Raw genomic sequence first — 27,936 nt, forward strand, 5'->3', positions numbered from 1 at the left:
TGTCCGTTTCTGTCCACATTCTGAACGCACCGAGTGTAGACAGTATCTATCCGTAATTACGGATGCCAGAATGTGGACAGAAGCGGATAAACATTGTATCCGTAATTACAAATAAATTCCTATAGGTTGACGTTGCAAACAGAGGCAGGTGGATGTAGTATCCGTAATTACGGATAGATACTGCCTACACTCGGTGCGTTCAGAATGTGGACAGAAACGGATAAACATTGTATCCGTAATTACAAATAAATTCCTATAGGTTGACGTTGCAAACAGAGGCAGGTGGATGTAGTATCCGTAATTACGGATAGATACTGCCTACACTCGGTGCGTTCAGAATGTGGACAGAAACGGATAAACATTGTATCCGTAATTACAAATAAATTCCTATAAGTTGACGTTGCAAACAGAGGCAGCATCCGTAATTGCAGACAGATATCGTCAGCATTTGATGCATACAGGTTGCAAACAAAAACGGACAGAATTTATATCTGCAAAAACTTATAAATGCGGATATATGGATAAATTACTGATACATACAGTTACACGCTGTTGCAATTTCTGACTGCATTTGCGAATGCGATAGTGTTGCTTATAGAAACCGATAGTAGTTGAGTCTTTTCTTTAAGCTTACAGATACAACGTATAGGATTCCGTTAAAAACTGTTAGAAATTCTATCTTTTTCTAACTGTTTCTATCTGTTTCTAATAGAAATTTTTACCAGGGATTTCCAAAAGATATCTAAAAGATATCTAAGAAGATTTTGTCGAAGATATCTTCATAGAATTTCTAAAAGATATCTAAAAGACATCTAAAAGACATCTTAAAAGATGTCTTAAAAATTTTCGAATTAGACATGTCAAAGATATCTAAATGAAAGATCTATACAAGATATCTTAAGGGGTTACACCAACCTAGACAGTCGAAAAACAGGCCTAACTTTGATATTTTATTCCTCCTAAACGGGTAGTGGGAATTAAATGAAATTTTGGGTGATTATTGACTTATGTTTCGACAATATAAAAAAATTTTTTTATTAAACAATGGCGACGGAAAGCAGAAATATGGCCACTGACACACATTGAGGTTTGGAAAAACGCATTTTGCGGTGACCACTGTCCCGTCTAAACGATCCATCTGAAACAAAAAAACAAAATAGTGTTTTTAAGTTAACAGTAGTGGTTTGTCGGTGACGATCGCCGATTGTCGATTTTATCGTTTGTTACAAAATGGCGATGAGTTAAAATTAAAAAAAAAAAACGAAAAATTTTTGTCCTTTTCATTTTTTTAATTTTTAATGAAGATCGATAAAAAAAAACTAGACCGTCACCGACAAAAGAATGTTTCTGAGAATATTGTGTAAAAATTTGAAAACGATCCATCGATTAGTTTTTGAGATCTGGTGGTCACCGACTTTGAAAACCATGTTTTGAGAAAAACGCGTTTAAAGTTTCAAGTTTAGTTCTACTATTGTTAATAGCCGAATTTTGCACTTTACCTCTAGTTGGCAATTCTGGGGCCATATGAGATTCCTTCCATATCAATAACAGCAGCGCTCTGTGAAGACTTCTGTTGACGGCGAGCAATCCTTTCTTCGCGCGTCGCCTTCTGCGCTCGTTCTTCGGCCACATCGATGCGCGCTCGGTCTTGATTTTCGTAATATGCAGCACTATTCTTTTATTATCATTAATAAATATGCGGCAGCATCTTCATTAAATGTGTATGCAGCAATATTGGCAGCAATTTGCACAACGTGTGCACCGCTGTGTTGCACTTTTGGCGCTATGCGCCAAATCAGATTGTTCAAACTTTTGTTAACGTTTTGCGTAAATCCACCGACGCATTTCTCCAGTAAATTATCACTAGAAAGTTGTTTTCAAATATTGGACGAATGGCTTTAATCACATCATCGTCCAGTGGCGATTTATGTTGATATTGCTCCAATTCGAGCACTCGAACGCTCGATCTTGTTTTACTCAACTTTCTGTAATTCCGGCATTTTTTCAGATATCAACATAAAACTTTCAGGATATATTCTCGAAACTTGAAGCTTCACGAAAATGTAATAAAAAAAAATGGAATTTTTTTCCCGCTAGGTTGGTGTAACCCCTTAACCTCTTCCTGGCCAGAAGCCTTATATTAGGCTTATAATTAAATTTATCGAAAACACTATATATTCATTTAGCTAAAATTACTTCTTTTAACATAATATATGCATTTATTTCAAAATAATTTGATATGTTACTTTAATGACACTTTATATACTGTCTCATACTTCATAAAGTGCAACATAATCATATTTTTATATACATATTTTTCAACATTTTTATTGCAAATGACGCTAAACAATCATTTTAACAATAAATAGTAATATAAAGTCCAAATACAACAAAAAAATAATCACTTTTTTCGAACTAAAAGCCTAATAATATTAGGCGTTAGAGTGATGTTATCTTCTTCGTAGTTCATTTCATTGACAAGGACAAAAATGTTTTAGTATTAAAATTTAAAAAGTCGGCCAAAAAAGGGTTGATCTAGAGGTTAAAAATGTACGTCTTTTATACATATACTTTGAAGACCAATTCTAGAATTATTTTAAGATATCTATAAACGTCTTTATATATTTATTACTCAACATTGAAAAAAAGACATTTTAAATCATAATTTAGTAGTTCATGTAGCGGTGAAACATCCGCCACAATACAATGTGCACACGCATGCATCCGCAGTCGTGATGTAGTTCGCGGAATCGCCACTATAGGCGATGTTGCCTTTCTTGTGATGAAATTTACATTCTGAGAGCTATATGAGAAGATCACTTACGGTGATGGATTAACTTATGATAGCAATCGTAGTAAGCTCTCAACCCTCTTAGAGCCTACGTAATAAATTTTTTGTATCCTGATGGAGAGAATTCCACGGGTCTTCGCACTTCTTCTCGGAGAAAGCTCTCTGAGCCTCCGCATAAATGTATAAACCTTTATAAATGTCTAAAAAGAATTCTAGAAAAGGTCTTCAAGACGTATAAAAGACATCTTTAAGATGTCTCATATAGATTTTTTGGATTTCTAAAAGACATCTTTTAGATATCTTTTAGATTTCTTCAAGATGTCTTTTAGACATCGCCAGATATCTAAAAGATATCTCAAACTGTTGCATAAGACATCTTTTAGATCGCGAAAAGATATCTTTTCGTAAAAAATGCGAGATGTCGCAAGAAATCGCAAGATGTTTTTTAGATTTCTAAAAGACATCTTTTTGTCTATATGATGTTTCCGTGTATATTTTACCATCTATTACTATATTGTCATTCTTATGTATCGATACGTTTATTACCAAACATTGTTTCAATATCGGTGAAATAAACTCCGTAAACAGTATCTATGATGTTTGGTTTTTTACCATTCAGAACAGCCCCCATATATTTTTGTTCTAATGGACCGTAGTGCGTGTGAAACTTTTTACGTCCCTCACGTGTTTCTAACTGTTGTCGAACTGATGTCACAAGCGGTTCATTGGCTGCGATTTCAAAAACGTCTTCGACAGAAGGCGCATGACTGTACGATAAATCATTTTCATGTAATATTTGCGATGTTTCATTCAAATTAATTGGTATAGTTTTTGATCGTCTCATTGTTTTTTAACAGGGGTAGAGGTCATTATAGAATTGTTAAACAATGCGTTTGATCGTTTTTGTTTGGGTTTTGGTTCTGCATATTCGTCTTCCCTCGGAAAGAACGTTTCATTCTTAATCGGTTGAGATACACCAATGGTGTTTTCAAAAATTTGTTTTAATGGTTTGACAATGGGCTTAAAGTGTTTCTCCAACGCTATCTCTTTTTGCACTTTACCTGCTTTCAAAACGCGATATTTTTTGCGAATTTAATCACTCGTTTTTGCAATCTCTATCATAATCTTCTCACGATGCATATTGTTATCTATGTTATCCATGTTGAGAAATGCTACTTGGTCAACATATCGAAAACAACTGCTTTATAGTATTGCGAAGTCATTAAATTCTCTTCGATATCGACCATCGGCGAGTACACTATCCTTATCTATCACTAAAAATTCATACTTTTGTTGCCAACAAGTATGACATAAATTCCTAAAATCCTCGTAAGACATGTCGGTATTTACATGATCGTTGTACGCATGTTTTAGATTGGTACCATCCTGCTTGAATAAAATTAGTAAATTTGCATTGTCGCGTATAAGATGTTTCGATATCTTTGCATAAGTCTGACGGAAATAGAAGCAATCGACATCCACGTGTCGCCCCATTGCAAAGTAGTCTCTTATCGTATTTTGTTTGTCACACGCCACGTCATCAAAGATAAAAATGGAATTCGGAAGCGCTTTATTCGGATGAATGACGTCACAGCCCACATAACATCGGACATTTTATGTATATGCATTTTTTTCCATAATGTAAAAGAAATATCTTGTATGTTAAATGTATATACATCTCATATACATGATTAGAATGTACATTATAATATATAATGTGTATATCCATTAATGTATTTGGAATATATATACAGCATTCAATGTTAAATGTACATACATCTCATATACATTATTCAAATATACATTATGTTATATAATGTGTATATCCATTAATGTATTTGAAATGTATATACAGCGTACAATGTTAAATGTATATACATCTCATATACATGATTCGAATATACATTATGGTATATAATATGTATATCTATTAATGTATTTAGTATGTATATACAGCGCACAATGTTAAATGTATGTACATTTCATATGCAAGATATTTTTCCTTTATAACGTGAACTTGCACGCCCACGCGTAAGGAGTAATTCTTGCAATCACCGCTAGGCGATGCAACTTAGCCCTTTCTCCGGAGTCAAGTGACTCTCTCTTGCACATATAAGTCACTTGCGGAAGTCACTTGCAACTCCAAAATCAGACCTCGAGTCTCATTTTCATTAGCTACCGTGCCTCGAGTACGGTACCGCACGAAACACACAATTCCCCACAAATTTGTATCATGTATATTCACTGTACATGTTATATATATATATATATATATATATATATATATATATATATATATATATATATCCAAGTATATATGCAAATAAAACCGGGTGTGTACCTAAATATATCCCACAAAACAATTTGATATACAATGTATATATTATGTATATATATGCATAATAGGTAATACATGCATAATATTATACATATGTCCATAGTATATATATATATTACTATGGATATATATATACTATGGACATATGTATAATATGTCACGCGTCACGTCACAGCATATACCAGGATATCAATTTTGTGGTCCGGGTACTTGGCTGAAAAAGTGATTGGTTAGAGGTGATCGGAGTATTAATCCGTTGGACGCGGCGTATCGCGAACACGACATTGCGTGCTCTCGAAGCAACGAACTCAGACACGCGGCTGACAACATACTCGCTGCAGAAGCGCGAAAACGAATTACAGCAAACGATTCAACTTTCGGAGAAAGAGCTGCCATTGGGCTATGAAAACCAAGACGAAAGTTGATAAGGGTTTGAAAAAGAAAAAAAGTGATAAAAAAAGTAAGTAAACGAATACTTCCGGTAGCGAAACGCGGTGGTGTTGTACCGTTATTGGAAGTTCTCGGGTCATTGGTTGGCGGAGCGGCGGGAGTTGCAAAGGTTGTGAATGATAACAAGGCAGCGCAGCGTCAGCTGGAAGAATTGAAACGTCATAAACGCGCCATGGAAAGTCATGGAGTTTATCTCGCTCCATACAAGCGTGGACGAGTAGTTTCGACGAAAAAAAAACGTCGAAAAGACGTTAAAAATGCCAAAAGGTGTAACTACCGACATACAATTATTACAGTTAGTGAAACATATGCGCATTCCATACTTTAGAGGAATTTTCATGCGTACATTACCGACGACAGGAACATATCGAAACGAGAGCGGTATTGTAAATTTAGATAATGCTGAAGGATTGGGCACATACTGGGTGGCGTACGCGAAAAGAGGAAATCGTGCTATATACTTTAGCAGTTTCATAATCTTTGACTGCCGAAAGAACTGACGCGATATTTAGACGTAACGCGAATAGTAGAATAAAGTACAACCACACGCCTTATCAACGTTACGATCCAAGCAACTGTGGTCAACTGTGTCTGCGTTTTCTCCAAACAGTTGTAACGGACCGTATTTCCTACGCGGACTAGCTCGCCGGGATCGGGTGTAGGAAGGGTCCCTGAGACAATAGACTCGATATACGAAATAAAATAAGATAATATATTTAAAAATCTTTGATATGTACAGCTATTTACAGGTAAAGTGTATATGTGTTCATGTGTATCATGTGTCGCTCGGCGACACGGCTATTTACAAGAGAGGTGTGCGTGTGTCTGTGTGTATTACGTGTCGTTCGGTGAAACAGCTGTTTTCGCTGTCAAGCGTGTAGACCAGTGCTTGAGCCTAGTTGCCCTTTTCGAGCCAATTCCCGAACGCGCCGCCTCCTATGCCCCCACTACCGCGCGCGGCCTTGACGGCCGAGCCGCCGATCTCGCCTGTACGCTTTGTCTCAGGAGCAGCTCTGTATAAGAAATGGTGCCCTGCACCACAAAATTCATTAAAATTACTCTAAGTAAATAATTTTTGTTTTTATAAACAAAAAAGTACTAATTTTTTTATTTCTAATTTATTTTATATGTAGTATAACAATATGTAAAAACATAATATGTAAATTAGAATTTTGACAATAGTTTTCCACATCACCCGTGAGATACTATTATTGATGCGTTTTTTTTTAAGTGGTTTCCCCAGTAGGCCTAATTCACTAAAAGATGAAATATAATATACAGCTTGGCAGGAAAACAAAATTTTATATATTGTAAGATATATAAAAACGACAGGAAAATTAGAAGAATGCCAAGCTATATATTATATTTCATCTTTTAGTGGATTAGGCCTACTGAGAAAACCACTTAAAAAAAAGCATCAATAAAAATACCTCACGGGTGATGTAAAAATTAAACTATTGTCAAAATTCTAATTTACATATTATGTGCCCTAATAGCAAAATGCTAGCAGATTGCGAGCAGATTGGCAGCAAATTCAATCAGATACCCATTGCAGATCCACAGCATTCTGTGTCCGCATTAAGCTCAGTATTTGTTGACAAAGCCTGCTGGCATGGCATGCCAGCAGATTGATTGCAGAAACCGAGCAGGATCTGCTGACATAACCTGACAGCAGATTGGCAGCAGAAATCAAGCAGATATCTAAAAGATTTCTTAAATCGGATATCTTAAAGTGCAACTAGAGATAAAAAAATAAAATAAAAATTTCATTTTTTTAAAATTATTTTTATTAACAGTACATACTAAATTTAGGACAAATTTTTATTAATTAATTAAATTTAAATTATTTTATTTTATTCTTACTTGCGCTGGTTTTGAACCCGGGACTTTAGGATGACGAACCTTGTACTCTATCTGCTACGCCAATTTGACTCATCGGTATGAGTACTTGTTATTGTCTACATATACCAATATGTTATAAACTGACACAATTATATTATTTTTTATAAAAACAATTAAATTTTGCAAAACAATTAAAAATAAATAGCATTAATTTATTTACTTATTAATTTCATTGTTAAATTTATCTTTTTCCATAATAATTTTATGGAAATTGCGATCTATTTAGCATTAATACTTTAAAGCGTTCAAATGGTTAATTAGATGGTTAACTATATAGATCATATATTTTAAGAAAAATTGAATAGTACATCTATTATCCTGTTTTTGTTCAGTACATGATGAATTTAGATTTTGTGCATTTTTTTGTGCGCAGTAATTGTAGACAAACTAATTTTTGAAAACATTATCTTTATGATAATTTTTTTAAATATCAAATGGATTTCTCATTCAGGATGTTATAATATTGTCTGATTTCTGCTACGACGCGCATGGACGGCTCAAAAATCGGACAGCATTGTGTGATATTTTTTATGAGACATTAAGCTGACATCATAAGGATAACATTTTTATGAAACTTAAATGAAACTCTTCAATAAGATATCTCAAAGACCTCTCTTAGATATCTCTGATAAATGTTACCATTTTGACATCATTTCCAAGATATCTAAATGTTTTCTTTAAAAAGTTCTCTTAAAGTTTTCTGACAAGCGTATTGTCTGGGCTTTTTAAATTTATCTGAAATTCTTTTATCTGTATTATTTTCTATTGGTTGCCGGTATTATACATATACTTTAAACTTATGTATAATACAAGTAACCAATAGGAAATAATATAGATAAAAGAACTTCAGATAAATTATAAAAATATAACTGCCTAATACTTTTGGCCAAGCCTGTATACATACATATATTTTTATATAATTAGGGATCGTAAGGAAATAAAATTATTATAATTGTCAATACATTTTTAATAAGAGTTTAGGCATCATTTCTGTTATTTCAAATTTACCGTTATCGCGCGGTAGCTCAATACAATAAAGTACTTAATCTTTCAATACAATGTATATCGGCGAGAGAACAATTAAACTCTTATTAAAAATGTATTGACAATTAATAATAATTTTATTTTCTTACGATCCCTAATATATTAGAAATATATGTATGTATACAGGATTGGCCAAAAGTATTAGACAATGATATAATTTAATTTCTCAATAATTTCTACTGCCGCAAACTTTGTTCTTACGTTTTTTTCTATAGAAACATATTAATGCAAGTTTTAATTGGCATTTAAATGGCAATTAAGATTATAAAGTAACGGACATACTGTTTGATTTCTGCTGCCGATCTACCTACAGGTTATGTCAACAGGCTCTGCTCGATTTCTGCTGCCAATCTGCTGTCAGTTATATCAGCAGGTTTTGCTCGATTTCTGCTGCCAATCTGTTGTCAGATTATGTTAGCAAGCTCTGCTTGATTTCTGACAGCAGTTTGCCGACATCGTTGGATATTACAGACTCTGTATAAAATTTGTTGCCATTCTGTCATCAAAAATTGATAGCATGCTCTGCTCAAAATCTGTTCCTGCAGGCTTGGCTATCTGGGTGTTTACATGTTGTTATACTACATAAAATAAATTAGTAATAAAAAAGTTAGTACTTTTTTGTTTATAAAAACAAAAATTATTTACTTAAAGTAATTTTAATGAATTTTGTGGTGCAGGGCACTATTTCTTATACAGAGCTGCTCCTGAGACAAAACGTACGGGCGAGATCGGCGGCTCGGCCGTCAAGGCCGCGCGCGGTAGTGGGGGCATAGGAGGCGGCGCGTTCGGGAATCGGCTCGAAAAGGGCAACTAGGCTCAAGCACTGGTGTAGACGGTTCGGTGATGGTCGCGGTGCGAGGCGACGAGCCGGCGGGCAATGCCCTGACGCGTGAATCGGCGCTTCGTGGCGCGGTGAGGTGGGCGGCACGGTGAGCGGTACTATCGGAGTCTCGAGCCCGGTGGTGTGCGGTGCGCGGCGTGAAGCGCGGGGTGTTTTGGCCGTGCGAGGATTTCGAGACGTATGTAGCGATCGAGAAGATGCCGGTCTCGATCTCGAGATCTCTCGAGGGAGACGGAGAACCCTCCACCTCCGTTGTGTTCGAGCCGGGTGATCGGGTGTTTTTTTAAGGAAGGTCTGTAGCCGAGAACTCTCAGCGAAGGCGGAGTACGCTCTACCCTCTGCTACGGAGACGAACTAGAAGTTAAAATGCGAGCGGTACCGAGAGCTCTCGGTTAAGACAGAGAACACTCTACCCTATTTACCGATTGTAGGAAGCTTCTCAGGATCGTACTCTGGTCGGGATCGGGATCCAGCGTACGGTCGGAGCGAGAAGTGTCGCAGCCAGTGTTGCTGTTCGTGCCGCTTTTTTCGCGCATGCGCAAAGAGTGCCAGTTCAGTCACGTACGAAGTATGAGAAAAGCGAGGTACTATTATGTCCCCTGCTTAAACATTGTGAAAAAAAAAATTTAATTAAATTAATAAAAAGAATATAATAAATTTAAAAATAATTTAATGTAATTAATTTATAATCTTACTTAATAATGTATAAAAGAAAATAAAAAATTAATATCGCGTAAAGTGTGTACATACATATACATGTAGAAATATAACAATAAGTCAATTATTTTATTATTAATTATTTATTATTAATATATTAATGTAAAAAAGGAGAGGTAAGGAAAGGGTGTTTAAAAATAACATTATGGGTGCGTTCGGGGAGACACTATTAACGCTACAAACGCTAATGCTATCTGAACTGTTCGTGGAGCCAATAGCGCGGTAGTGATAGCGAGTTCCGTGAACAGCTATAGCGTAGCAAACACTGTTGGGCAGTTGATTAGACACTGCCAGCAATATTAACAAAATGTTTATATATATATATTAATAATTATTTATGTTAACAATGTTACTTAGTATATTTATTATTATTTTTCTTTATATATATATGATACTTATTTGTTTACATTTATTTTATATTCAATATTTTAATAATTATAAAATGATTATTAAACAATTAAATTTTTCAATGGAAATTGAAATTATTGAAGTTCACAAAATAAAAATTATTAAAGTTATTTACGATCTTATTAAATAAATTTTTTAATTTTTAAATAAATTAAATAATAATTAATAAGTCCTATATATTACTTTTTAATTAAAATTATTTTATATGTAATAAAATAAAATAATTTAAACAATTTCCTATAAATTTTTATTTTGTTCCATTTTTCTATCTCAATCAAATAAATTAATTATTAATTTATATTTATTTTACATAATATTATATGTTTAAAGCTTATGCCTAATATAATTTTTTTATGTAAATTTATGTTCTTTTGCACTATGTCGTATACTGTCGCTCTTGAATTGCATTAATTATTTAAACTAAAATTTTAAAATAATATATGATTACGTTATTAATTTAATTGATAATTAAATTGATAATGATACTTAAGTCATTTACATATTTGCAATTGGTACAGAAAAGGATTGCATTTTAAGACAAACAGTACATGCAGTGTAATGAATCAAAATAGTATATATTATTATATACATATTTTGATGAAAAATAATATTAAACTCAAAGATCCAGTCTTGATCATCTTGATAGAAATATATTAATGAAATATTTCACAGAAACTTTTTTATTTAATCCCTTTTTATTATTTATTAAGATTTATTAAAATGCATTAAAATTTATTAAAAATTAATATTTAACATTTATTAAAATTTATAAAATTTATTTATATAATAAATAACAATGTAATAAAATAAATTTTATGAATTTTAAGAAATTTTAACAAATTTAAATGAGTATATATTAAAGAATTTTAATATATTTTAATAAATTTAATAAATTTTAATGAAACAGATCTCTCTCTCTCTCTCTCTCTCTCTCTCTCTCTCTCTCTCAATGAAGAGAGATTTTTAATTAAATATTTTCATTAGGACATATAAACAATTTCTTATTTTCTTCTTTCAAGATCACGCATAAATTTTCTCTAACCTTAAAAGAGAGATAGCACGTGATGTTTAAACAGACAATGGTGGGGATTGAGCCAAACGCTATCCATGCACTACCTCTGAAGCAGTAGCATGGATAGCGCGCGTTTATGACGTCAAACGCTACGGACAGTGACGTCATCATAATTTTGATAGCGCTATCCAGCGTCTCCGCGAACAGCGGTAGTGCTGCGTAGCGCTAATAGTGAGCTCCCCGAACGCACCCTATGACCACATTTTTGTGTAAAGAATAAAAAATATTTAATTTGGCAGAATCATATTAAAAATCGAATACCAACATTTGTTGCAAGGGTAAGGAAAACTGCCAAAAACCTTACCAGTATTCATATAATAAAAATACATTCTTTCATACTAAAATATAATTATGTTATGTATTGCACTTTGTACATAAATAATAAGAAAAAGCAAATATTCAAATTTAACAATGTTATATATTATGTTTTTGATTATTGACTAAAATTTAAAATTAAAAACAAATTAATATTATATGGCAATATTAAATAAAATTATAACATTAATAATATGTGCCTATTAAATCTGTAACATAAAAGTATGAATTAGTGGCATATTTGATACAAGAGAAATAAGTTTGTAACATCCATTAAAAAGAAGTTGGCTAGACGGACATAAATCTATAAAAAATAATAATAAACAATAACAGATATTTAAAAAGAACAAAAAGAAACAAAATTTTCAAGTTATCAATACATAAAACTAAAAACACTATTTTATATCAATATACACAACTGACATTTTATTTTACAAAATAAAAAATAACACAAAATTAGATGAAAAAAATTAATTTCCATCAGATGAACTGCCTTGTTTTGAATTTAAATTTTGTGGATTATGTAATTCCAAATGTCTCGAATCAATATCATCAAATTGTAAACAATTAATGCCGTCAGCCTGAAAACTGGATCGAGCTACACAAAGCGCGGAAATCATATCAATAGATAATCGATTTCTTTTTTTGTTTTTTACATCTGTAACTATTGAAAAAATTCGTTCGGCTTCGGCATTTGAGTGAGGAAGCGAAAAAACGGCATGAACTAATAACTCTAAATTTGGAAACATTTTTTCCCCATTATGATCTTTAAAATCTAAAATTTTTTTCCACATTTCATCTATCGGCAAGGAAGCTAATTCATTTTTCTCAAAATCATTAAAAACTGACGGCAGAATTCTCCATTCAAATGCTAATTTTGTTACATCTATGGAATCTATATGTGAACCAATACAAAATAAATCTCTAAATTTAATTCTACTATCATCAAAAAGAGCTATCTTATGATTTAAAAAAGCTAATTGTTCGAAAAAAGCAGTTTTATAAGGTAATCGTTTTAATATTTCGCGGATTGCCGTCTTATAAAAATCTAAACAATAATAATAATAATAATATTTATTGCTATCCCTTGCGGGGTACAAGCGGACCTCCGCTCCGCTCACAATAATTCTTCGCCTCCCTTAAACTATTATCCGCCGCTCTACTCGCATTCACATTCACACTCGCTTGAGAGAGAGAAAGAGCATTCATACCTCCACAGCCATTCACACTTGGACCTCCGTTTCCGCTGTACATTTCTTCCATTCTATTTCCTTTACATTCATTCATCCACACGCGCTCTACCTTCTTTTCTCCCCCTCCCTTTTCCCCTCCCTCCTCTTCTATCCTCCTGTCCTCTCTTAGTCTATCTAACCTCTCCATCCACCACTCTCCCTCCCCCTCCTCCCCTAATAATTCCTCCACCATCTCCTGCCAGCTTTTTTGTACCCCCCAGTCTATACACTCTTCCCAAACATGCTCCCACGTCTCCTCCCCCCATCCGCATAACCTACATGTCCTCCTCTCCTCCTCCTCCCAATATCTCCCCCCCCTCATTACTCCCCCTAACCTATACCTTGCCATCCTTTGCCATCTTTTCTCCTCCCAATTCCTTTTTAAATATTCCGGAATCCCCTCCCCTTTTACTCTCCAATACCACCCATTGTATTTTGAATCCCTGATTCCCTCCCATCTTTCCTTTCTTTGCTTTTCCCTCTCTCTCCTTACCAACTCCTCTCCTCTTAGCTTCCCTTTCTCCCTTAGCCTCTCCACCTCCTCCATCTCCCATCCCCTCTCTTTATAGAAATTTATCCTTTCTACTTCCCACCCCGACTTCGCCTTGCCCTCCCTCGCTTTCTTCTTTATCTCCATCCAACATCTCCTTGCCAGCTCTCCCCCTCCTCCCTCTTCTAACTTCTTTTCATAACCCCATGCTCTCATTCCCGCTCTTCCCTCCAATCTATCCCTTTGCAATTCTTCTCTTATCATATATCCTGGTACACTTCTCTCTACTCCTAACATCCATCTCAAGTATCTCTCCTGCAATCTTTCTACCCCTATTCTCCTCTTCCATCCCCAAATCTCTACACCGTAACTTACCACCGACCACACCAACCTATCAAATAACCATAGCCTTCTCCCCCAGTCTCTTCCAAACCTCCTTTTCCCTATTCCCCAGATCTGTCCTAAAATAGCCGAACCTTTTTTTACTCTTTCTTCTACATGCCCATCCTGTTTTCCATTTGCCAGCAACGTGTACCCCAGGTATTTAAACCTATTTACCTCCTCTAACTTCTTTCCTTTCCATCTCCAGTTTATCTTTTTCCTTCTCCCCCCACCTCTTTTACATCTCATAATCTTTGTTTTCTCCGTATTTACTTCCAACTTCTTCCCATCCAGATAACTCTCCAATTTACCCATCATCCCTTTCATTCCCTCTTCATCCTTCGCTATTAGCACCACATCATCTGCATATGCCAGCGAATATATTTTCTTTCCCCCCAATTCAATTCCCCCCCATCCTCCTTTCTCAAATTTTTCATCTATATCCGCCAAAAGCAAGGTAAACAGGTACGGACTCAACGGGCACCCCTGTCTTACACCCCTTTCTGTCCAAAACTTTTTCCCTCCCGTTTTTCCTACCCTTACCCTACTTCCTGTCTCTTTTAGCACCTCTCCACATCTCTTGACTAGCCCCTCTCTTACTCCTCTCTTTCTCATTGCTGTCACCAAAACTTCTCTGTCTACCGAGTCAAAAGCCGCCTTCATGTCTACAAATAATAAGATTAATTCCCCCCCCCCTCTTCTCTAATTGCCTGTTCATCAAATAGTTCAGGACGTACACATTATCCACTGTACCCCATCCCCTTCTGAACCCCGCTTGACTCGGCGGCAAAATACTTTTCTCTTCTAACTCTATCCTTAACCTTTCTGCCAATACTGCCGTGTACACCTTATACGCCGTTTGCAATAACGTTACTCCTCTGTACTCCTCTACTTTTACTCCTTCCCCCTTTTTCACTATAGGTACTACTATTCCTTCCTTCCACCCTTCTGGCCAACCCTCTCCTTTCCATACCCTATTACATAATTTCCACAAACTAGTCTCCAACTCCTCCCCTCCATATTTCCACACCTCATTCGGTATCCCATCTTCTCCCGATGCCTTCCCCACCTTCAAACCTTTCACTACCCTCCTTATCTCTTCCCTACCTATTTCCTCCTCCTCATCCTCCACCCTCTCTCCTATCCATTCCATCCTTACCCTCTCTTCCACCCCTCCCAACAACTTTCTAAAGTAACCGTCCCATTCTTCTATTTCTATTGACTCATCCACCCTCCCTCTCTTCTTCCGCTCCCTATTTACTATCTTCCATACCTGCCCCTCCGACCTCGCCCTCGCTACCTCCTTCTCCCACTCTTCTCTCTCCTTATCCTTCTTTTCCTCACATAGTCTCTTGTATTTCCCTTTTTCCCTCCTGAACTCCTCCCCATCCCCTCCCTTTCTTTTCCACCTCCTTAGTTCCCTTCTCACTCTCCTCTTCCCCTCTCTACACTCCTCATCCCACCATCCCTTCCTCCCCCCCCCAACTCTTTTCTTTACCATGTTCCCCATAGCCTCTTCTATCTTCCTTTTCATCCTTCCCCATTCTTCCTCCACCTCTATGTCCCCCGAATTTATAACCCCATACTTCTCCGCAAATCTTTTCCTCCCTTCCTCCGACCACACTACTTTCTCTCTCCCTCTATCTTTTTCTTCTCTGTTCCTCCTCTCTTTCCTCCTTCCTTTTAGCCACACCGACACTGGCTGATGATCCGAATCTATTTTATCCTCCACCTCCATTTTAATCAGCCTTTCTCTCATTTCCTCGTCCCCGATCACGTAATCAATTACCGATCCTCCCTTCCATCCCACATGCGTCCATTCCCCTCTCTCATCCCCCTTCACATCCCCATTTATAATCGCGTATCCCATCTCTCCTATAAACCTACAGAACTTCCTCCCTTCACTATTTACCGTAACATCTCTCGATTCTCTCTTCCCCTCACCTTCCATATATCTTCCCCCCTCTCTACCCGTTCTTACATTGAAATCTCCTCCTATAATCATCCTCACTCCCTCCTCTCTCCCTTCCATCCACCCTTTCAACGACTCCATTTTAGCTTCTAGGTCTTTATTTACATAAACTCCTATCACCCTCCACCAATCATCTCCTAAACATATTTTCTTTACCAACACCCCCTCTATCTCCCCCCCCCTGCTCACTTCTATCTATTTTTATCTCCTTTCTTATTCCTATCACCATCCCCCCTTTTGCCCTCCCCTTTAATTTATCTCTACCCGCCCACTGTGCCTCCCACGCATAACCCTTCGGTAACTTTTCCTTCACTTTTACCCATCCCCCCTTATCCACCCACGTCTCACTCATTACTATTACATCCCAATCCTTCAATCCTTCCCAGAAGTCTTTGTCTTTATTCCCCAACCCTGCTACGTTCCAAAATCCTACTTTATATCCCCCCCCTCCTCGTTCCATCCCCCCTCCCCTTCTCTCCTTCCCCTCTCCTCCTTCCCCTTTTCCTCCCCTCATACTGCCTCTCCTTACTCGTTTACCTTATCTCCAAACCACATTTCTCCTATCTCATCCCATATCTTTACTTTCCCATCTACCCACATCCTCATATATCCTACATTAACTCTCTTCCCTTTTTCCCTCTCTTTATCTGCTTCCCTTTCTATTTTCCATCTCGCTCTTCTCTCCTCTCTCGTTAAATCGTCATCTATCCTCTCCCTTCTACCTTTTAGTCTCTTCTTTGCCTCCATCACTCTCCTCTTGCTCTCCAAGCTTCCTAACTTTACTAACATCATCCCTCTCCCCTCTCTGTCTACCCCTCCTACTCTCCTTACCTCTCTTAGGCTCTCTTCTATACCCATTTCCCCCCAAAGCTCCTTTATTGTCTCTTCCACCTTTCCCTCTCCTATCTTAATTCCTTTGACTATTATATTATTTCTCCTTGATTCCCTCTCCCTTTTGTCTAACCTTACTTCGACCTCTCTCATTCTTCTCGTTATCTCCCCTGCCCCCTCCTTTCCTTCCTTTCTCCCCTCTTCTTTTAAAATTTCCCTCCTTTTATCCCCCTCCTTCTCCAATTTCTCTTCTAAGTCTTCTATTCTTTTTTCCATCAACTCTATCCTATCCCTCATTTCTCTCCTTTCCTCCTCCCACCTATTTTTTAGATCTGCTATCTGTTTCTTCAACTCCTCCTTTCCTTCATCCATTTTCTTTCCCAGCTTTCCTAATTCCTCTAATATTTTACCCAAATTGCCCCCTCTACACTCATTCGTTTCCGGAGACCCCTTTCCTATTCTGCTTCTTTTAAGTATCTCCTCCTCTTCCATTATCTCCATCCCCTCCTCATCCTGCTCTCGTTCCTTCCTTTTTCCCCTTATCAACATTTCTTCTATGCTATTCATGCTTCTTGTTCTTTCCCTAGTCAGCCTTTCTAAATTTGTCGGCCTCCCCTTCTTTTTCGCTACATCCCCCTTGTTTTTTAATCCTCCCCCCTTATCTCCCTCTTCCCCCACCTGTTCCTCTCCTCCTAATCCCTCCTCCTCTCTATTTTCGTTTTCCACCATATCCTCCTTATTGTACTCCTAACTTACTTACTTCTTTCTATACCGCTCCTACGAACTCACTCGCCTGCCTCTCTAACTCTCCGCCCGTCCACTCGCGTCGCTCGTGTCTCCCTCCTACCCGCTATTTCTCTTCGCTTGCCTCTCTCTAGCCCCTACCTTCTCTATGTTCTCTAACCTGCCCACTCAATTCTCTTTCGTCTCTAATTAACTAATTACTAATTTCTCCTCTCCTACTCTTCTTCCCCTACTCCACCTAACGTACCTTCTCTCACTGCCACCCCTCTCGCAATTATTCTCTGCTTCTTAACCACCTTACTCACTCGCTCTTTCACACGCCACACACACACCTGTCACTCTCTATGACACCGGAAACGGAAGTCCTAAAAATCTAAACAATTTATTCTAATTTCTTGCGCGCATTCTACAGATTGTGTAACTAATAAACATTCGCATTCGGGCCCCAAATATATATTATTAAGGTGTTGTATATTTTTGTCATCATCTATGTTCAGAGTAACAATATTTTTTAAAGCATCGGGTTTTACAAAATTTTGAGCAATTTGATGAATTAATTTTCGACTTTCTTCAAATAATTGATGAATCATAATTTGGCGTGACTGAAAAAGACCGTTAAAGCTATTTAAAAAATTTAATGAATATTTCAAAAATAATAAATAAGCTTTAATTGTGTTGTCATTTAATTGAGTTAGAATAATTTCCGCAGATCTACTATTATCTTCGGCTACTGAAAAAAGAAAATAATGTTTTAAAACGTCCCAATTGTTGAGAAGCCTGACAACACATTTATGTAAAACAAGCCATCTTGTATTTGATAATTTTAAAATTTTATTTTTTTCAACATTAAAAAAATCCTGGAATTCGCGTAAAATAGCACATCTCTTAGCACTACCCGATATATAAGTTGCAACTCCTCTTATTAAACTTTCACACGATGACGGTAATTTTTCACAAGCTTTGCTAGCAATAATCGCGGAAGAATGGCAAGTACAATTTAGTAATATGACACTTGGTACTTCTGATTGCAGACGAGAAAAAAATGAATTCTTGCATCCAATCATAACTGACGCGTTATCGCTTGTTATTCCAATTATATTTTTTATCGGGATTTCTTTTTCTTCTAAAAGTTTCTTAAAAGTATCAAAAATTTTATTTGCTGAGCAGTCGGATGCATTTAATGAGACTAATTCTAATAATTGTGTCTTTACTTTTTTATCTAAAGGTGAAACAAATTTAACAAGAACGCACATAAGTTTTGTGTCTGCAATGTCAGTGCTTTCGTCAATTAATATTGAAAATTTATGATTTTGTAAAATATTAACTAATTTTTCTGTCTCACGTTTTGCAATTACTTCTTTTATAATTTGGCCGCACTTAGATCGAGCTAGTGTAAGATCGTGCATAATTTTTGAATCTATAAAAATATCTTTTAACAAAGGTATTAAATGATCTGCGGTATAAAGAGCAACATTATGCTCTGCATAAAACGCTGCTAATTTTATTTCTGCACGTTTAACTTTATCCGAGTGTGAAATTACATTATTATCATTACTATTATTATTGTTATCAAGACTTTGACAATTTTCTTTAATTTTTTCTATATGTTTAGCCCTCTGCGAATGCCTTACTAAATCTGTTTTGCAGCATCTGATGGATTTATTACATAAACTACATAATGCCTTATTCTCTGTAGGATGGGGAGTCAGCCAGCCTTTAAATATATCTTCATCTAGTCAACAAGTTTTAAATTCCCGATTTATTACTTTTTTATTAGCTCCTTTTTTATTTAAATTTTCCATTATATAAAATATATAAAATAAAATATACAAAAAAAGTTAATTAATTAAACACTTACGTAAAACACTTACATAAAACACTTACATACTAACTTACTTCCTAACTTATCTCCTAACTTACATCTTAACTTACATATCAGACCTACCATCTCACTGTCAGAAGCAGCAGCCAGCAGCAGCCCGTCAAAATACTTCGTGCCCTTGTTGCGCCCACGTATTGAGTCCACATTACACCGCTGTATCACGCCGGCGTCAACCGTCATTGTGCTGCGCATGCGCGAAAAAAGCGGCACGAACAGCAACACTGGCTGCGACACTTCTCGCTCCGACCGTACGCTGGATCCCGATCCCGACCAGAGTACGATCCTGAGAAGCTTCCTACAATCGGTAAATAGGGTAGAGTGTTCTCTGTCTTAACCGAGAGCTCTCGGTACCGCTCGCATTTTAACTTCTAGTTCGTCTCCGTAGCAGAGGGTAGAGCGTACTCCGCCTTCGCTGAGAGTTCTCGGCTACAGACCTTCCTTAAAAAAACGCCCGATCACCCGGCTCGAACACAACGGAGGTGGAGGGTTCTCCGTCTCCCTCGAGAGATCTCGAGATCGAGACCGGCATCTTCTCGATCGCTACATACGTCTCGAAATCCTCGCACGGCCAAAACACCCCGCGCTTCACGCCGCGCACCGCACACCACCGGGCTCGAGACTCCGATAGTACCGCTCACCGTGCCGCCCACCTCACCGCGCCACGAAGCGCCGATTCACGCGTCAGGGCATTGCCCGCCGGCTCGTCGCCTCGCACCGCGACCATCACCGAACCGTCTACACGCTTGACAGCGAAAACAGCTGTTTCACCGAACGACACGTAATACACACAGACACACGCACACCTCTCTTGTAAATAGCCGTGTCGCCGAGCGACACATGATACACATGAACACATATACACTTTACCTGTAAATAGCTGTACATATCAAAGATTTTTAAATATATTATCTTATTTTATTTCGTATATCGAGTCTATTGTCTCAGGGACCCTTCCTACACCCGATCCCGGCGAGCTAGTCCGCGTAGGAAATACGGTCCGTTACAACTGTTTGGAGAAAACGCAGACACAGTTGACCACAGTTGCTTGGATCGTAACGTTGATAAGGCGTGTGGTTGTACTTTATTCTACTATTCGCGTTACGTCTAAATATCGCGTCAGTTCTTTCGGCAGTCAAAGATTATGAAACTGCTAAAGTATATAGCACGATTTCCTCTTTCCGCGTACGCCACCCAGTATGTGCCCAATCCTTCAGCATTATCTAAATTTACAATACCGCTCTCGTTTCGATATGTTCCTGTCGTCGGTAATGTACGCATGAAAATTCCTCTAAAGTATGGAATGCGCATATGTTTCACTAACTGTAATAATTGTATGTCGGTAGTTACACCTTTTGGCATTTTTAACGTCTTTTCGACGTTTTTTTTTCGTCGAAACTACTCGTCCACGCTTGTATGGAGCGAGATAAACTCCATGACTTTCCATGGCGCGTTTATGACGTTTCAATTCTTCCAGCTGACGCTGCGCTGCCTTGTTATCATTCACAACCTTTGCAACTCCCGCCGCTCCGCCAACCAATGACCCGAGAACTTCCAATAACGGTACAACACCACCGCGTTTCGCTACCGGAAGTATTCGTTTACTTACTTTTTTTATCACTTTTTTTCTTTTTCAAACCCTTATCAACTTTCGTCTTGGTTTTCATAGCCCAATGGCAGCTCTTTCTCCGAAAGTTGAATCGTTTGCTGTAATTCGTTTTCGCGCTTCTGCAGCGAGTATGTTGTCAGCCGCGTGTCTGAGTTCGTTGCTTCGAGAGCACGCAATGTCGTGTTCGCGATACGCCGCGTCCAACGGATTAATACTCCGATCACCTCTAACCAATCACTTTTTCAGCCAAGTACCCGGACCACAAAATTGATATCCTGGTATATGCTGTGACGTGACGCGTCCGGTCGCGCTCGTCATAAAGGCGTAAGTCCGACCGAGGGGGTCGGTTTGGGGCTAAATTTATTATATTCTTTTTATTAATTTAATTAAATTTTTTTTTTTCACAATGTTTAAGCAGGGGACATAATAGTACCTCGCTTTTCTCATACTTCGTACGTGACTGAACTGGCACTCTTTGCGCGAAAAAAGCGGCACGAACAGCAACACTGGTCGCAGCCTCCACCGGAGCGGCTTTTTATACCCTCTCGGGTAGAGGATCGGGGATTCTCTTGGATTTTCGGGTTTCCCCGTACTTGCTCTCCTCCCGTGGAGGTTGGGGAGAGCGCGGGGAGAAACGCGGAGCGGAGACGATGATTCGTCTTGACGCTTTTTATGCGGCGATTAAGACGGGGCCGGTGCCCGTTTTTGCGGTCCGGCGGGTGTTCGGCCGGACCGCGCGTGGTCGGTGGTGCCGGCGGACGGGAGGTGCGTTACACAGTTAATAATTTAATCGATTTAAAGGCTAACATTGCACAATTTAATTCAGTATTCGTTTCAACATGTCACTGACGTTTACGCTAACCGGCAAGAATAGCATCCTCGCGGTAAGCTATTTTCTAGCCGTAGATTTGAACGATGGCGATTACGAGTTTGGTCTCACAGATTTTGAAACATACTGTACCATACCTAATGTAAATTCGACAAATAACAAATTTTACTACGACAAAGACGACAAGGAAATTGTTATTCCCGAAGGCTCGTATGAATTGCGTGATATAGATAGATATTTGAAACGCATAATTTTACAATCGCATTCCGATGTTGCGGGAAAGAGGTCGTTTCACAAAGAAGATGAAGAGAGCGAGTATTCGCTGGTGATTTGCGCCAACAATAATACAATGAAGAGCGAAATTATGTGTGCTTATCGAACGGATAAATTTTACTAAATTTAACAACATTGGATCGCTGTTGGGACTTTCGTCGCATCATATTCTTCAATCACGACTGTAGCATGAATCAGATGTACCTATAAATATTATAAACGTAAACATTATTCGCATAGAATGTAACTGCATGTGTGACTGCAGGTGTGACTGCAGGTGCATACAACAACGACAAATGTGTACACACGAGTTATCACCGAGTGTACCACCAGGTTATAAGATACCGGAAACGCTTGCACAGATCATTTATCTTCCAATCGTCGCACGGAGCATTACTGATTTGACGATTCGCATTGTGGATTAGGACGATTACTTGATTTTTGCGGAGAGGAATTACACATACAAAGACGATAACGTGAGATGCTCGTGTTGAATGATCAGATGCAAGACACAACTTTTACACCAATCAAGAATATTCGATCGTCTAACACAATTTTTACATCAGTTAAAAATATTTAATCGTCTGATAAAAACAAACTCACTGCATCAAGCGTTGAATTTTTTAAATCATTAGGATTTGCCGTACGAAATATCTAAGATGGCTAACATCTTAAACATTGGAGGCGAGCCAATCTTTGACGATAGCATCATCAAGATTGTGACTCACATGTACAATCCGTACGCCAACACTACGTTTGGATACAGGGCTGAAATAAAGATACCCATACAACAGCAGGATTTATACACATTGCCATGTGAAAGTTTTCTCTATGTCGAAGGAAGATTGGTGATGAAGAAGAAAGATGATAAAGACAAGGATGAGACAAATCTTGGAAATAATTGCGTGGCATAATTGAATACTGTCCGTTGTCCAACGTAGTGCGCAAAATCATGTAACATCAAACAGATAAAAACTGAGATATTTGACGTTAAAGTACAGTCTTGAAAAGTTACTCGTCATGATCATACCGATTTGTGGATCTGCAAGGATTCGTTATCGCTAATAAATTTGTCGTAAAGGAAGTAGCGGTACTGAGAAAAGAAGCCGTTCTCACGCATTACATTTTTGCGAGCCCCATGTCATGGCATGTTCTTACAAAATCCGACAAGTCTTGCGCTTCTTGGTTAATTGCCTATCATCATAAATTGCGATGGAAGGACGGGGTGATCCCGTACAGCATGGCGAACGTCTGATTACATCTGCTGTGTGTAATACGGGAGAGGATAACGACAATGCTATCGTATACGTTAAGGGACAGAAACGAGAATGGTTGGCGGACATGCTTGATACCGATGATGGGATATATATCAAGACATTAGATGCCGATTACGAAGACATTGAATCTTTGAAAAATCTGGATGTTAGTAATACTATACAATGTGAAAAACATGTTAAGAATTGCGCTTTACAAAATGTATTTAAAATATTTAACTGGTGGTCGTAACACCAAAATAATTGCAAAATTTTTTTAAATAAAAATATATAAACGCATTAAAATTTTTTTATTTCTACCCTTTCCCTATAGATGTTTAATAATGGTTCGATAGCGATTTGATAGCAGTTTGGTAGCTGTATGATGCAGATTGATAACGGTTCGATAGCTGTACGATGCGGTTCGATAACTGTATGATGCAATTTGATATCGATTTGATAGCTATATGATGCAGTTCGATAGTGGTTCAATAGTGGTTCAATAGTGGATCGATAACTGTATAATACGGTTTGATAACGGTTGAATAATAGTTCGATAGCAGTTCTTTACTTTGACAGAGACGTTGACCGAGGCATTGACCGAGACATCATATAAGACGATCTCGTTGATAAATCGCGTATGTTTCGTTAGACAATGGCAGATTAAAAATTCTACGAAGCTGGCGTGGCTGAGAACATATTTTTTTCAAATTTATTTCTCAAGTGATAGTTCAATTGTGGTTTGATAGATGTGTTCGACTGCTGTACGATGCGATTTGATAACGGTTCAATAGTTCGATATATGATGCGGTTCGATAGCTGTATGATCTTGTTCTATAGACCTAATGCGGTTTGATAACGGTTCAATTGTAGTTCAATTGTGGGTTCAACAGATATACAATGCGATTCGATGGTGGTTTGACAGCTGTATAATGCAATTTGATGTATATGAAGTGATTTGATATGATATTTAATATGCTTTACTTTGACAGAGACGTTGACCGAGACGTTGACCGAGGTGTTGACCATTATATCAAACGAACACTATATCAAACGATCTTGTTGATAAATCTCATACGTTTTAGTTCTTGTTAGACAATGGTAAGCGCAGAAAAAAAATTCTACAAAGTTGATATTGCTGAGAATCTTTTTCAAATTTATTTCTCAAATGAAAGTCACGTACATCTTTAGTATATAATGATGGGGTCTGCTCTTCAACGTTAGTCAAGCTCCTCAACGTCAATTCGCAGTGTCTCGCGCCATCGACTGCTAGTGTTTAGAATTGATACGATTGAACAAACATACGATTGAACAACGATGTACAGAATTCGAATTGAATATCCGATTGTGGGGGTAAGTACATGGAAAAAAATTACTTCCAAATTAACGCGATTATTGGTTCATATAAGCAATATAATCTTCTTAGAAGAAAATCTTGAATTTTAAAATATTATAGTTTTGTTTCAATACTTTTATTATTACATTTTTATTATACTGTAAGTGTTATCTTAAGAATATAATTGTTTTAATAATTTTATTCTAAGAAAAATTATAATCTTTGATTTAAATATGTAGTATTTTCTATCCAGTTTTGTACGTTATGAGTGAATATTCGCGTGATTATTTATTATCAGTTTTTAAATTTTTTCAGTACGTGGGCGACATCCCTCATTGATCGACAACGGCCATTTACGGCCGTACATACGTAAGGGTGCCGTCCAGCCACACCTCAATTATAAGGCTGAATGAAATGCTGTCAATACGTGGGCCCACTGGTCAACAGGTATATAAAATATAATATAAGATGCCAAAATTTGTTTTGGGTGCAGCTTGAGCACAGCGTGATTAAAAATGTCATTTCTTTTTTCAGCCGTATTTTGGATTTGAAGAAATTAGAATCCCAGGATTTATTAATATAGCTGCAGCTTGGTGGAGACGATACTTCTGCCAAACCGACCAATGGAGGAACGAGCAAAACATCGAATACGCATACGGGGAATACGGTCTCGATGCCGACGTATGGGACCTGAGAAGACTATTCGGCATGAAACCGTTGTTCGATAAGGATCGGGAGTAATCCCAAGTACTTTATTTTATTAAAATTTATTATTTTAAATATTATTATTTTATACTTCTTTATTATTACATTTTATTATTACTTTTTATTATTATACTTTTTATATATACTTTTTTATACTTTATACTTTATATATAATTAAAATTATACTTTATATATAAATAATGTTTTACTTTCTTTTACTTTTCTTACTATTAAATCATTACTTGAAATTATTTTCCCTCAGGATTGTTTCTTTAGAATATCATAATCCCTCTCCCCCCTCTCCATTACTCTCAGTTCTACTAATATTTTTTCTTATATGCTAACCATTTTAGTTTACAAACTTTATATTTTAATGTATTATTAACTTCTTTAAATGATTTATTTTCTTTGACAATTGGATAGTAATGACAATAATCAATATAAATGAGCTTTAACAAAATGAAGCAAATTTATAAATAATTCTAACTCAGTTTTTCTTCCCCTATTTCTTTGCGGTATAATGGCATGTGCAGAACTGAGTAGAAGGTATGCAGTAAGAGGTGTGCAGAACTGAGGTACATAGATAAGATAGGCAGGAGCGCACGTATGTGAATGGGAGACTGTGTATGAAAGAGCTCAACGAATAAAAGAGAAAGAGCGAGAGAATGATAAGACTGTACGGTTAAAGATATAACGTACGGGCGAGAGAGAGAGAGAAATTATAGAGGGAAAACGCAAGTACCGCGGTGGCGTCGGCGACGGTGGTCGCGGACCCTGAAACGTGACTGGGAAACGCGATCCCCTTTCAAACAGTTCGAACTCATTTCGGCGCGGCGCGAGATCTCCCCCCCCCCTCGATCCGCGTGACGTTATACCCCTGCATTTCGCGATCGGTCGACCGAATTCGGTAAGATTAATTTTATTTTACAATTAAACATTTCAAAAATAAATATAATCTGAAAATGAGAATGATGTGTCGCAAGATATACACTACTAAAAAAAAAAAAAAGTAGGGAACACTTTTTGTATACCAAAAATTTAGGCTCTTCAATCTGCTGCAACTCAGCGAAAAATTATCGTAGAAACAAAATCCAAAAAGCGTTTTAAAGCTTGAAACTTCTTCTTTTAAACGCTTTTTGGCAATTTAAGTTATATTTTTTTTAACCAACGTGGCACAATGATGAAGCTTGACCCGTTAAAATAAAATTTTTTAATGCAAATTTGCTGCGCTGCATCTCACGTGAAAAAAATCATAGAGTATTTTTGTTACTTGCATCTTAGAGCGGGAACTTTTCTCTTTAATTTGAGTGGGTGTTCATTGCTGTACGATTTTTTTTGACCGAGTTATTGAGATTTTAATAAAAAATCATTTTGACTTTCATCGCTTGTTACTCGATAACAAATCAACATACAACACTCAGCAAAAAAGCGTTGGAAAGCTGAAAGTTTGAACTTTTGAATGCTGTTATCAATTTTTTCACAGATTTACTTTTTCTAACAACAAATCGCGTTCTAAGATTACGTAAAAAATCGCATATTTTATGGTTTTCATTTAATTCAAGGTACTGTTGTGAATGTTATGAGTGACACACTCATAACGATAAGGTGTCAGTAACACAATGACGTAAGTCGGTCAGCTGCAGTCAGCATCGAGCGCATCGCGCGAGGTTTTGCGCAATCCGCTCGACAATTAGCGCAATGCTCCTTAGACAGCACTTGCTGTCTAAGCAATAATTTGGAATACTGACCGATTTACGCCCTCACGCAATCCTTCCCTTCTTTCGATCCAACTACCGAATTATCGGATATATAAATCGGCGAAAGAAGGTGAGGATCGGGTCAATTCGAAGTAGACAAACTAAGGCTACACACGACACTCTGCTTTGCGGGGTCGTGTATCGCCGAGATAACTTGTTGTAAACACACAACCACGACGCTCTGCCTTGCGGGGTCGTGGACAACGAGCTAATAGACGCGACACTCTGCCTTGCGGGGTCGCAATCTACCCATTGTAACTGAATACAAGAATAAAAGTGTTCAAGACAAATAACGGTGTATGTGACGAAATACCTTCCTCGCGAGATCTCTGGCAGCGATCCCAAAATCGTACTCACAACGAGGGGTACAACAGTGGTGGCAGCGGTGGGGATTTGCACTGCCAAAAGGAAGATCCAAGAGGAACCAAGCGTCACCGAGCAATCAGCTGTACAGGCCAGGAAGCCAGCCACGCCGGAGCGTACATAGCGCGTCAGCGATAAGAGTGAAACTCGAGACGACGCCGAGACCTACCGCGACAAGGCTCAGCTGATCGCCGCACCATGCAGCTCATCGTACTTATGTAAGTCCGACAAACATTAAATTGTAACGCGAAACAAGCGTAGGACGACATAAAATTGTAACACGAATAGAGCAAAATATCGGTTGACCCCCGGTAACCGCGATTACCGTAAAAAGACATAGCTAAGATAGCTACTGTACTTCAAAGGCATACGAATGCAAACGCACTAGCGCAACGCGACATACG

General features: G+C 37.5%; 2 protein-coding genes and 1 long non-coding RNA gene across 8 annotated transcripts; 1 reads left to right on the top strand and 2 right to left on the bottom strand.

Moving 5' to 3' along the window:
* Positions 1-11,765: 11,765 nt before the first annotated feature.
* LOC118646472 lies at positions 11,766-27,396 on the bottom strand. The gene is made up of 2 exons (XM_036289449.1): positions 27,392-27,396; positions 11,766-14,646 (listed from the first exon to the last, which is right to left on the bottom strand). Exon 2 carries the CDS (start codon positions 14,642-14,644, stop codon positions 12,959-12,961), a length of 1,686 nt encoding a protein of 561 aa, XP_036145342.1. The 5' UTR covers positions 14,645-14,646; positions 27,392-27,396; the 3' UTR covers positions 11,766-12,958.
* LOC105840177 (trichohyalin) lies at positions 16,453-20,135 on the bottom strand. 6 transcript variants are annotated; one of them, XM_036289458.1, is made up of 2 exons: positions 17,689-20,114; positions 16,453-17,434 (listed from the first exon to the last, which is right to left on the bottom strand). In XM_036289458.1, the coding sequence occupies exon 2, from the start codon at positions 17,349-17,351 to the stop codon at positions 16,479-16,481; it is 873 nt and encodes a 290-aa protein (XP_036145351.1). In that variant the 5' UTR covers positions 17,352-17,434; positions 17,689-20,114; the 3' UTR covers positions 16,453-16,478. The 6 variants fall into 6 exon arrangements, 3 of the variants coding, with proteins under 3 accessions (XP_036145351.1, XP_036145350.1, XP_036145349.1); XM_036289457.1 differs by having other exon boundaries at positions 17,653-20,114; XM_036289456.1 differs by having other exon boundaries at positions 17,474-20,114.
* Positions 20,153-26,421, top strand: LOC118646479. Its single transcript, XR_004964054.1, has 2 exons — positions 20,153-25,154; positions 25,242-26,421. It is a non-coding gene; the product is annotated as an uncharacterized LOC118646479 (long non-coding RNA).
* Positions 27,397-27,936: the final 540 nt, after the last annotated feature.

Source organism: Monomorium pharaonis, chromosome 7 (assembly GCF_013373865.1).
Source record: "Monomorium pharaonis isolate MP-MQ-018 chromosome 7, ASM1337386v2, whole genome shotgun sequence".
Taxonomy (NCBI): Eukaryota; Metazoa; Arthropoda; class Insecta; order Hymenoptera; family Formicidae; genus Monomorium; species Monomorium pharaonis.

What these genes read in the sequence shown, in the direction of transcription:
- LOC118646472 (XM_036289449.1), bottom strand. Translation starts at nt 14,644, where the DNA reads ATGAAGGCGGCTTTTGACTCGGTAGACAGAGAAGTTTTGGTGACAGCA.
- LOC105840177 (XM_036289456.1), bottom strand. Translation starts at nt 17,513, where the DNA reads ATGGTGGAAAACGAAAATAGAGAGGAGGAGGGATTAGGAG. An exon ending in AGAGGAGGAGGGATTAGGAG is followed by an intron (nt 17,435 to 17,473) that starts GAGAGGAACAGG and finishes ATAAGGGGGGAG; the next exon opens with GATTAAAAAACAAGGGGGAT.